This window comes from Paralichthys olivaceus, chromosome 13, assembly GCF_024713975.1.
Source record: "Paralichthys olivaceus isolate ysfri-2021 chromosome 13, ASM2471397v2, whole genome shotgun sequence".
Taxonomy (NCBI): domain Eukaryota; kingdom Metazoa; phylum Chordata; class Actinopteri; order Pleuronectiformes; family Paralichthyidae; genus Paralichthys; species Paralichthys olivaceus.
In genome coordinates, this window is record NC_091105.1 from 7,033,825 (window position 1) to 7,046,421 (window position 12,597).

The 12,597-nt window shown below is 43.2% G+C and overlaps 1 protein-coding gene across 6 annotated transcripts in view; it reads left to right on the forward strand.

Annotated features, from left to right (window-relative positions):
- Positions 1 to 12,597, forward strand: part of cadm4 (cell adhesion molecule 4) — a 140,117-nt gene that overhangs the window by 125,587 nt on the left and 1,933 nt on the right. For 2 of the 6 annotated variants that reach the window (XM_020093464.2, XM_020093463.2), the window contains exons 6-8: positions 1,711 to 1,883; positions 8,162 to 8,227; positions 11,241 to 11,369. In XM_020093464.2, coding sequence (XP_019949023.1) covers positions 1,711 to 1,883; positions 8,162 to 8,227; positions 11,241 to 11,369 — 368 coding nt within the window. Of the gene's footprint in view, positions 1 to 1,710; positions 1,884 to 8,161; positions 8,228 to 11,240; positions 11,370 to 12,336; positions 12,416 to 12,597 lie in introns of all 6 variants that reach the window. The other 4 variants (XM_069536685.1, XM_020093465.2, XM_020093466.2 and 1 more) reach the window with 3 other exon arrangements.

Sequence of the window (12,597 nt, forward strand, 5' to 3'; positions counted from 1 at the left end):
GAGGCAGATCTTGTTTGTGCACATTGAGTGTGAGTAAGAGGAGAGTGTGTTTGTGTTTGTGTGTGTGTGTGTTGTGTGTGTGACCAGGCAAGCAATGGGTTTAATTAGACTTCCTGAGGGATTAAAACCCAGATGAGTCAGAATTGTAATCTGGCCAGGGTGGCATGAGCCATGACACCCAGCCAGACACACACACACAGACACACACACAGCCTTGTTCACCATGGTGTCTCTGTAATCCGTGCACTTCTTCTGCCAGCCCATCTTTCATGACCAATTTATTTTGTCTGTCTGCTCCTACCTTTCATCTCCCATCACACCATCACCTCTCCCCTCAGTCCTTCCTCCACCTGTAGTAACACTTTTTCTTTCTTCCTGCTTTAGTTTTCTCCACCAGTCTACAAATCTGATCTCTGTTTCACTATCATCTGCCTCTTCTTCTTCCTGTCAGCCACTTCACAGCTTCACTGCCCTCTGACTCCTCATTATTCGTCAGGACGCAGCCCTCTGTTGCCATTGGCTCCTTCTGCAAACCCCTTTTACTCTTTCTTCTTAAGTCATCCTTCCCCCCTGGGCTCCTTTACCCTCATTTCTCACCTGTCCTGTTGATGCTTTAAACCTTTGACTTGAAAAAACTTTATCAATTAGACCCTGATAGACACAGTAGAATTTTTGTTACACAGTTTTTGTCACTTTGTGAGTTTTAGTAAATCCGAAACCTCCCCTCATCTGTATTTAACAGATGTAAACACAGAAAAGAAGATATTTTGTGTTAACAAGCAAACAGCTTACATTTCACAGGCATTCACTAACAACATCTAGTGTAACTCAGGGGACCACATGCAGTCCTCACTGTAAAGCTGGAGGCTCACTCACCCTCCAATTTTAAACAAAACAACTACATTCCTGAATATAGGCTTGAAGACTACCAATTCATGTAATGTGTGTATATTTAAGAAGAAAAATAGGATAGTTTTGTTTTTACCAGGAGTTATATTTCCCCTCTTGTCTTTAAATAATCTCTCTTGCACTCCGCTATAGCGTCAATAGTGTGCAATCCAAGATAAAGTTAGCTTAGACACAGAGTCCAGTCACATCAACAAATGATAAGCTCCCAATACCAGACAAGAGTCTTACGACCCTGTTACTTTACAGATTTGATGTGATTATGTACAGTTTCTATATCACCCATCCCATTCTTATCAACTGTTTATAACCAATGTTAATTTAGTATTGTTGTCTCAACCCACTGTCAGACCACTGCATGACATTACTGACAATATAATGAGACTAAGCTGAAACATGAACCCATCGATGAGGCAAAATGAGAGTTGTGATTTAAATGATTGACTTGGATAATGAAGCCCGACAATGGGGAATGGGTTAGTTTAACATCTCGAGCCTATAGTGCTACTTAGCATCGGAAAAAGATATAACGCTTAACATTAGTTTCACCAGACCTATCTAGTGCTGGGGAGTCAAATATATTCTATAGTCTCAAATACAGTTTATAGTCAAACTATTAACCTCAGTTTCCTCATAAATCAACATGATTCCAGTCAATCAAATTCTGTGTGTGGGCAACTGCACACTGACTCCAGTTCACTTAACAGCCACCGGTGTCATTAATAACAAGTGTTTTCTGAATGTCACAAATCTCCAGCCAATCCAGATTTATACATTGTATTTCTCTCGTTTTCCGTCAACCAGGCCCAGGAACATTCAGTGGTCCAAGATTAATGACACTTTACCTGAGAGGGCAGAGATTTCTGGCCCCACCTTCCAGATTTCCCGTCTCAGCCAATCACACAACGGGACATACCTGTGCCAGGCTCAGAACAACTACGGACGTGCCGCCGATCATTACACCCTACTGGTGTATGGTGAGTAACCATGACTACCGGTTAATTATTTGCTGAAGGTTCTAAGTCAAGTAATTTTTTCTGATTGATCTTTTTCCTTAATAATTTTATGCTCAATGGATCTTTTGTATGTTACTTTTCTCGTCCTTGTGTTTTGATGATGTTTGTTATTTCTTTTTTTAATCTTCTGAATTCTATTGATCCTTTTTTATCTTCCCAGTGTCTTTGGAGTCTAGCTATTCTGGCACTGGGCAACAAATCCATTAAATCTTGATGCTTGTCTCATTTGTCTTTCAGCTTTTGTTATTTTCCTGATTTGGTAAACAGCAGGAAACCTCTGCTGAACCTCCTGTGCAATTGAGTCAGCAGAGGTATTGATCCCACAGAAAGTTGTTGGCCACGGTGCTCTAATACTAGTCACCAACATCATTATTCAGGCTACCTCTCGTAAAGAACCAATTTATCATCTCCCCTGTGACCCACTCCTCTATTTCACAATACAAGCTGACACACAAGAGCAAAAAGAAAACATGTTAACACACACTTCTGAATCTGCCTGAATTTGGCTATAAACAACACATGTGATTTGATTTGAGCGAAGGCATCAGAGCAGGAGGAAGATGTGGGCAACAGGCTTTTTGTTGTCAGGATTTACAAGTTTTACAAGATGTTGCACCTAGATTCAGCGTTGAGGCTAAATTCTTAATCAAGGTTGACCCAGATAGGCTGCACCCCGTGGCTCAAAGAGGGTGACAGCGGAGCTCGCAACATCACACAAGAGTCTCGTATCTTCATATTGTTCGGTAAATGTGACAAACTTCAGCTCCACGTTTGAAGCGTGTTTGAGGATCCGGTTTAGTTAATGTTGTCTAATCTACAAGTGAAACAACTGAGTGAAGCTGAAGTCGAATAAGAACAAAATAGGAACAGTGAGATTTTAATGAAACAGCAGCAAAGCTAAATTGCAACGCTAGCTCGTCATTAGAGGCTTCTACAACATCCAATACATTTGTGGTTTGCCCTAATTGCATGTACACCACTGCCACTCAGCAGGTTTGCCCTTTTGATCTACACCCCCCTGCTGGTAGCCCGTGTCATTGCACCGTTGTGCCTGATTTGCAGATCAGAAGGGAATGGGTGGATGGAGGGAATAAAGACATGAAATCTTATGTAACATTTTTAGACTGCTTTTGGTAGCGCCCCCTCATCTATCCATCACACTACTCCCATTCTCTCTCATGCACGCACACACCATCAACAATCGCACTCATGTACAAGCGCGCCGAGCATCAAACAGCACACATAATGGCAGCTTTCCACAGGCATCAAGGGTGGCAACAGTGGCACGATGAAAGGTGACATACCCACCCACTCCCCCATCTCTCTCCCCTCCTCTGTCTCTCGTTCTCCTTCTCTATCCTAGAAGGTTCGATACGTTGGAGCTTTGATGTGCGTTGCCACCTCTGTAGAAAAATGTTCTCTCTTTCCCACTTTTTAGCTTTCTCCCTTGCCATTATTTAGCTGTCTCCTTCATTTGTTTTTCTCTGTGCCTTTTCTTCCTCCCCACATTTCACCATTTATCTTCTTTATGTCGCTCTGTGCTGGCCATTAATTTGATATATCACACTTTTTACTTCTAATCCTCTCTTTTTTGGGGGTTTGCGTTTAAAGTAAAGAATTTAGCTTGACCAAAATCCATAAAAGACCAGAAATCCACATAACCAGCATAAGCCGGGCGCAGCCCTTCTGCTCTGCACCATGGATTTCCAGCAATCAGCTTTTAAATCCTCCTCTTGTAGTCCCATATCAGTGGTGGTTTGCTGTATTAAAAAAAAAGTACTCTCCCACTGGGCAGTTTGTTTCGCACCTTATCTCAAAGAGCTCAGAGTTGTTGATTCAGCCATCATATTAATCTCTAGACGACTGAAAGTCACTCTTAATTTTCACGTATGTCGCAACTAATGATGTTGATTTATTCTCAAGAAATGTCAAATGGACTCTTTGCATTCAGGCTATAATGTTCCCAGTGATATGCTTGTCCATGTAAATGTTGCACAACTGCAAACTGTGTGCTACATCACTGTCAATGTAAATAAACCACCATGGATGAATTAATTCAGTGTTACTGAAGTGCTAGTTTGTGATGATCAAATACGTTAAATAGGTTCATTAGTCAATACTGAAAATAAACATGATTCCAAGCTGTAAAATATATTAAGATGACTCATCGCTCTAACACACAGCAGTGTGCTTTCTTTCATTCCAGCAGACACATTATTACAGTAGGTGTCTTATGATAATTCCCAAATAGAGAATATCTCATTTTGTAACAAAGTTCTTCACTTATTCATAAAGATTTAGTGATAGAAAGGTAAAGCCTCATTCTTCTCTTGCTTCACTTTTTAAACCATTTTATTCCCTGTGTTCTCCATCCATCTTTTCCTTTCTATCCTTTTTACTGTCCTTCCCCCATTCCCTTCCTTCTATTCTTTTACTCTGCCAGCTGGTCTCTCCTCTTTTACACCTCTTGTCCTCTTCGCCTCTTCACTCCTCCCACACCCTTTCAACTTTTTCTCACCTTGCCACCATGTTTGCCGTTCATGCTCGGTTCAGCTGCAGTTCAGTCTTTTTACTCATGGAGGGCCTTGCTTTCTGGGAAAAGGGCAGAGGGAGAAATCAGTCGGACTGAGTCGGGGGGTTTGGAATGGATGGATAGAAGGGTGGAGTGAGCGAGGGAGGGAGGTATGAAAAGACAGATAGAAGGACGATGGAGGTCGAACGCAGGTTAACGTTCAGTTCCACTGTCTGTCACTTTAGTTGGCTCCCACTCTTTTACCAGAGGGAATACCAAGGTACACTGGGGGAGTGGAAGCGAGGGGGTAAAGAGAGAGCGCTGGAGGAGTGTGTCGTAAAGGATGAGTCAGCAGAAAATAAACCACTTTATTGCAGGAGCAGAAAAACCTCCGGCGCACTCTCATCGCTCTCCCTCACTCGTTTCGTTTCAGCCTTCCCTCTGTGAGAGTTATCAGCCATCAGGGTCTGCACCGAGCACAAATGTGCAAAAGTGGCTGCCAATTTGTTGCAGGTGTTTTTTTTGGCTTTGTCACTGGGTTAGTTCTGGCGAAGGAGAACGGAGGTAGAAAAGTCAGCAGGGAGCCCGCGCTGAGGCAAAGATGTGATAGATTAAAGCTGAGGTTTATTTAACTGGTCACACTTGTGTGTACATGTAACTGTGTGTGTGTGTGTGTGTGTGCGTGCATGCGTGTGAGAGAGAGAGTGTGTTGTACATGCAGTTTAATGAGTTTATGATTTAGTGAAAGATTGTGAGACCTTTCTCGTTCGCGTGCGAGTACGTGGTGCACGAGTTAGTAGAATGAAATTAACTTTCTGCAACTTTCAGAAAGTTACTAATGATGTGAAGTGGAGGAATTGTTTTGAATAAGTCACATGGACACACACATATTACACACACACACACACACACACATACACACACACACATACACACAACAATCTGCACAATTCTAAATTAATGTGCCCTCTGTTGGTTGTTTCATCTCTGCCACCATTGTTTAGGAGAAATTGGATTTTTTTATATTTGTGTATACGTGAAGTTGCACATAAATGCATGTGACTGGGAGGAGAATGCTGCTGATTGTCTGCTGAAAGCCCGGAGGGCTCCCTTATGTAATTGAACTGAGCCGCTGCACTCAGATGAGTCGCCAAACCAATAAAACCCATTAGAATTGAATTGCATGAGAGAGTATAGGAGATGGAGGGAGGGAAAGAGAAAGGTAGAAATGGACAGGATAAGACCTGACAGTGTTTGCATATATGTAATAAACTTTTGCATGTGTATGTGACTGTGCGTGTATATTTCAGGAAGTTTGCAAAGAGATAATAGAAAGTAAAGGAGAGTGATAGAGGGATGAAAGGATGGATACATGGTGAGATGAAGAAGGATATTAGGTGACCAGGGATTACTCTCGGCCTCCTCCACTGTTGTAATGAGCTGTCAGGGTAATTGGAATGAAAAACACAGACCTCCATTTAATGAAGTGAGACTTTCAAAAACAGAATGAAAATGGAAAAAAGGTGTCAGATGAAGCCAGACACAGATAAAGCAGAGTCAATTTTGTTTGAGGAGAAAAAGTCTTCACTTCTCTTTTCCTCAACACATGACACTGCGCCTCTGTCGGTGTCTGAGACAATCAGCGCTGGCCTTTACAGCCTCGGCGGTGAACCTCTGACCAAACATCTAACGCTGACGCACACTGATTGACAACTGGAGTCACCGCCGCTCTGGGCAAGGCCTTTATAATTAGAGACACAGAACATGAAAGCGTAACGGGGCTCATCCAAAATGGTGGCACAGTATCCTCAGGCGCACTTCTGCAAGAATTAGATACAAGGAGAAATGTCATTATTGCAAGAACCGCCACATCCATCCCTGGAAATAACATGGGCTGTGTGGCTGATTGGCAGCCATATAGTGTTAATGAATAACAATATGATGTGGGGCGAAAAAGAACGCTATCGGCCAAGAGAACGACCGCTGTATAGCATTCCCCTTAATTAAGTTGAAGAGAGGCAGTGGGGGGAATATAGTCACTGAGGAATAAAACTCGAGAGGCAGTCGAATGAAGGCGAGTGAAAGAGGGGAGGGAAGGGGGGTGCAAGTGAGGGAAGAGCGTTTGGTTTGAGAAAAGCGAGAGATGGTGGTAGAAAGATAAGAAAAAGTTGGAATTACTGGGGAAAGAACTATTTTAGGTCGTCCGTGATAGTCAAGAGAAATTCATCAGCGTCCACTTAATTAGTGCACGACCCCAGCCATTAATCCTCAGCCCTCAGGCTCAGTTGGCAGCCACATACACACACATGCAACATACTGTACAAGAGAGCATCAGCACACACACACACACACACACACATCTAGGTAATTGCAGGGTAAGTTCTCTTTTCTCTCCGACGGGTGCGATTTACCTTCTCCTCTCCCTCTCACATTTTCTCCACCAAAAAACTCCCTTTTTCTACAATATACATCATGTACATTTCTTTACAGAGGGAAGAAAACCAAGGCAGAACTTGAAGAAAGGGAGAAAAAGGAGGGAGAGGGGAGGTATAGTGCTGACACAAGAAGAGTGCAAAAACAGATTGATGATCTCAGGGCCAGTGGGAGAAAGGGAGAGAGGGAGAGAAGGGACGGAGGAATACTTACCAATAAATTACTCCTGAGCAGAAAGGGCAGTGTGTGTGTGTGTGTGTGTGTGTATATGCTTTTGTGAGTGTATTATACAGTACATTTGTGCGTGGGCAATTATTAATTATTATGCGTGTGTATGTGTGCGCACACGCTTTCATATATCTAAAAGAAGAAGCTGTGTGTATGTTAACGTGTGTGTGTCCTGAGATGAGTACGTAGATGATGTTGTACATTGTGGTTTTTGATAGATTGTTTCAAGTGCTATGTTACAAACACACACACACACACACACACACATCGACTCAGCCATTATTTTTGTCTTTAGCTGCAATAGGAACTTGTCTCTTTCTACCTCTCTACCTACCATTGTGCCTCAGCCATTGATTTGGAGAATGTGTCAAGATCCAAGCTATTGTTCAGCACTGAATGAGACAGTCCCTGCATGGCGCCGTTCCACTGGGAATGCATCTGTCACAGGCAATGTCTTTGTCTCTCCTGCCATTGTACCACAGAAAGTGTGTCAGTGATGGAGAGCGTGCTCCTATATATTCCATTTGCCTCGTAGATGAATGTCAGTCTGCCAGGTGTAATTCTCCTCAGACGTTGTTTTAAAGCATGTCTCTCCCATAGTAAACATTTTTTAACCCCCACAGCCGGTATATAGAGATCCACCGGAGAGCGTCTTGCGTCCACCGTCTTTATCGCCTGTCAGGGGTCAAGATCGATTCCATTTCGCACATTCAATTTGGGGAAATAATTAGGAACATCTGTCTCTGGTAGTGAAATGGCATCAGCCTCAACTGCTGAAGAGCTTGTTTGAAATAAGTCTTTCTTCCATTGATTGTGTTTTACATGTGTGCCTGCTTATCTGAACTCACTGGAAGAGACGAGTCGTCCGGTGATTATCAGGCAGGATCCTGAACCAGAGCCTCTTTAATGTTCAGCTCTAATAAAGCTCGCTTCCTGTTTTATGTGCAGTGGTAGCTTTGCTATAAAACCCTGCAATAATGCCTGTGTAGAAATGTCAATGCATGCTGTAGATAATAGCATTTGTGTATGTGTGTTGTGTGTTATCCCATTCCCTGTCTGTCTGTAGATAATGTCACCTCCCATTCCGTCACCCCAACCCTCCTAACATCCAGCTGGGCCTTGGACCCGAAAGGTAACGCACATGCACATATTTTTATTCCGCCTCCACTACACTCCATCTCTCTCCTCGTCCTTTCCTGCTCTCCTTCAGTGTCTCCTACTCCCCAACTCATTTGATGGTTCTCAGGTGGCCTGTGCACACCCTGTTTCTGCTGCAACCTTCCTTTGCCCTGCATCATGAGTGTTCGTGCGTCTGTAGACACTTGGGTATGCATCATGCACAACCGCCCACTCTCCCTCTCTTTCTTATCACTGCCTGTTTGATGCACCCCACACACACATTGCCCAGTCAGCATTTGTGTGTGTGTGTGTGTTGGTGTGTGTGCGTGCACGTGCGTGTGCGCGTGCATGCATGTGTGTGTTTTGGGGTGGGTCCCTTGGTGCTTGGTGGGTACTATTAATGAATCTGTGTTAAGAGTTTAAGGAACTGGCAGCGTATTCAACCTCTAACTGACTGACACCAGCCTCTGGAGGACTGAGAAGATGCTACACAAACATATTTATCTGCACACACACACACACACACACACACACACACACACACACGTAGAAAAAGGGGAAAGGAGAGAAGGAAAGAAAGACAGACAGAAAAACAGACTGAAGGAAAGGTGGACGAGGGGACCAAGGGTCTGGGTGGTTGTCTAATGATGGGAGTGTTACGCAGCATGCGTCCGTTTGTGTGCGTGTGTGTTTACATGCGTACGTCCATGTGTACTTTTACTTATACCTTTGTGAGGACCATTTTAAGCATAGACTTTACAGAGTGAGGACATTTTTGGTAATTGAAATCCTCATGTTTTCAATGGACTGTTTGAGGGTTAAGACTTGGTTTTAGGGTTAGAATTAAGTTAAGATTAGGTTCAGGCATCTGGTTGGATGTTTAGGGTAAGCAGCTAGGGAATGTAGTGTGTGCGCGTACATGCATGTAAAACACACTTTGCCCTTTTTTTTATCCATTTATCTCATACACACACTCACACAAACCCAGTGATGGCATTTCTTCTTTCTCTCCACACCTTCAGCTGCTTTTTCTTTGAAGAAGGGATGAAGCAAAGGGAGCGACAGCATCCCTCTTGTTCTTCTGCTACCACCTTTGCTGCCGTCTGTGGCGGGTAGAGCTTGTTCACCTGCTGGGCTTGTGCACAGATGTCATCGAGAGTCATGAAAGCTGCGGCTTGAACTGTTTGGGGAACATTTGGTCGATGGTGATGTGTCATTCGAGGGGCTCCTGAGAGAAACAACACACTTTTTGATAAGGCCAGTCATTTTGTGTGGAGCTTTGGGCGGCAGTGGATTAAGAACAGGGCGGCTTGAGGTAACGGTAGAGCTCTTGAGTTCTTGCTTTTTCATTTCCCTCTGAAATATTGCTTGAGCTTACTGCTTGATCCTATCAGTGTTTCTGCAGATGCACAGGTTTAAACTTTATCACACACAAACACACACACGCCCACAGTCGATCTTGTGGATCAGCAGTGGTGGAGCAAGAACTCAAACATTTTACTTAACTAAAAGAACAAATAAATCATCAAAAATATAGAAGTAAAAGTACCACTTGATGTTTCTAATAAAAGTAGAAAAAGTAAGTCAAATTTAGAGAGTGCTGTTTCAACTTCAGACCTGCCACCCTCCGCAATACAAGTTTGTGTATCATCAAAATGATTTGGAAGCTTTTATCTTAAGGTATAAAAACTAATAGTATTGCTTTGAATAAATTTTAAAGTATTTAAAGTTGAGTTCAATAGTGATGCTGCTGCTGCAGGAGGTGTGGTCTATGTTGGCTGTTCACTCTAATTGGATCAATTCCCATTTCATTGATTACTTAAAAAAAGTTTTTTTAAACAATATGATCATGCAATGCAATACTCAATACGCAATACTTAGAGTAAAAGGAAAATGTAGATCTACTTAATAAAACTACAGATACATGAAAAATGTACCGAAGGAAATATATGTGAGCAGTTTGTCACAGAGTTCAGTCTCTTCCTTTCCTTCATCTCCTCCATCGGCCTCTCCTGATCTTATATGTTAGCACTGTATTAATGATGCGTGTTTTAAATCCGCTCTGTCACGCTCCAGGAGCTGCATCAATAACGCTGTGTTCTTGCCTTCTATTGGCCTCACCAGCTCTTACACTACACCCCACCAGCACCATCAAAAAAAGACGCTTTTTATCATCGTCAGCAACTTGGACGGCGTCTCAGTATTTAAGTGCAGACTCAAAGAGTGGCACAGATTATCTTAATTTGCACTTTACTAAACGTTTTTGTCTCTTTCTCTATATCCCTGAACTCAATCGCCTGCTTTGTCAGATAATATTTCCTGGTAAAACTGCACTGTCAGTTGATTAACTGCTTCATCAACTAATCATTTCATCACTAACCTACAGTTTTTTTCTTTTTGCTCTGTTTTATGTTTCTGTATTTTTTCTTTTCTACTTTAAATCAGTCTGCAAAGTTGGTTAAAAAGAAAAGCTGAGGTAGACACAAATAACTTCTACATAACCACTGCTGCAATTTCATATTACAAAAATGTCACAGAATTTAATTTGTCTGTCTTATCTTTGTATTTCTCTGGACTCGTCTTTTGCTAAAGGGTTTGATTTCATTTCCCAGCGCTGTGCTACCTGCCGTGTAAACACGCTGAAAGTTCCCTCATTCAAAATGCATTGTTCTTTTGACAGGTGCTTGGCTGGAGTGGGGGTTTTATAGGCTGATATTCTTATTTCTTTATTCTCTCTCCTCACTTCCACCTTTTTCTCACCCACTATGATTGTCTGGCATTCTGTGCAGTGGGGGGGGGTGATGAAAGGTGATAATGAAAGTTGGGTGGAAGGTATCGACTTCTCTTCTTGCTCCCATGTCCTCTCTCCCACATTGGTGTTTTTAATGCACTCTCTGTCTCTTACTTTTATTTATTTCATTTTTGATCTTTGACTCCATTTTCTCTCTCTTTATCTCCATAGTTTCCCTTTTGCACCACTCGCTCCAGCCGCACACAAGTTTTAATCGCCTCTCTCTTTCTCGCAGATCCCGGTGCAGTGGTGGAGACTCACAGCGCCGTGCCATACGCAGTGATAGGTGGTGTTCTGGCACTGCTGGTTTTCACTGTCATCTGTGTCCTCATCGTCACCATCTGGTGCTCTGTCCGGCAGAAAGGTAACACACACTCTCACACACACACACACATTAAGTGACACAAACATTTCTCTCTCAAGCAGGAGGCATATCTTGGCATTTTATCACATTTTTCACAGGCATGCTTTCTCATTTCTGCCGTGAAAAAAAAAATCATTGGAGGCCAGTTATTGCCAGATTCTTCGAAGTAATCTTTTAAACTGAGGTGAAAATTGTCAGCTCAAAGCAGATCAGGATGGGATGCTCCTCCCCGGTCGGGCACGGCCCATGATGGACGACCTTGGCCAGGATAGTGGCAGAGATAGGGTGGGGTGGGAAATATAGGAGTGGTCCTATGTTTTATGATTATATGTTAGTGTATCAAGGTTCATCTATTAAAAGCAGCCTTCCTGCATTCCCTATCTTTCTAAGTGCCCTCATTTTGGCAGCCTTTTGACTGTGCAGCACAGCTGCCAAGAAATGATCCTGGATCAGTGTAGCCGGCTGCAAACAGCCATTACTTACCCTATGGCTAGACAGGCCGTCAGTTAACATTCTGCATGGCTTGACCGCCAATCAGCGCAGAGACAGGGCCATTACAACCAATCAGTGTTGAGACAGGGCCATTAGGGCTTTGTCCCGGGCCTGCCGTGACTGTCAGCACGCCAGTCCACCTCTGCGGTAAAGAGAATGAGAGTGTCACTCACCCTCTGGAGTGAAGGGACACTCCGGCAGGAAGATGACTTGCGAGGTTCCCGCCCTCTGTAACCTGCACGGCACTGAATCATTAATCATACGAACATACGGATGTTCCAATGTATTTGATGGGTTTTCTGAGTGCACATGCTGTTATTCTCTCGCACCTAACCTTCCCTCCACCCTTTTCTGCCAATCTCTCCTCCCTCCCTGTCTGGTGCTCTCTGTTATCTTCTCCACCTCCACTCTCCTCTTCTGTCTCTCCTATTCACACATCCCACCCCACTACCTTTTTTTTAATATCCACTGGTAGGCTCGTACCGTACCCGAGAGCCTATTCTTGCTTGGTATTGACCTAACAATCAGTTAACTAATGAATTAATCATTCACAGGTATGGTACTCAATAATATATATTGTGCTGATTGTTTTGATAATGCTGCATGGCACTGGAGTGATCATGACGCTTTGCCACCTAACCTTCCCCCTCCAATCTCCCTCTTCGTCTCTCTCTCTCTCTCTCTCTCTCTCTCTCTCTCTCTCTCTCTCTCTCTCTCTCTCCTCTCTTTCTTTTTT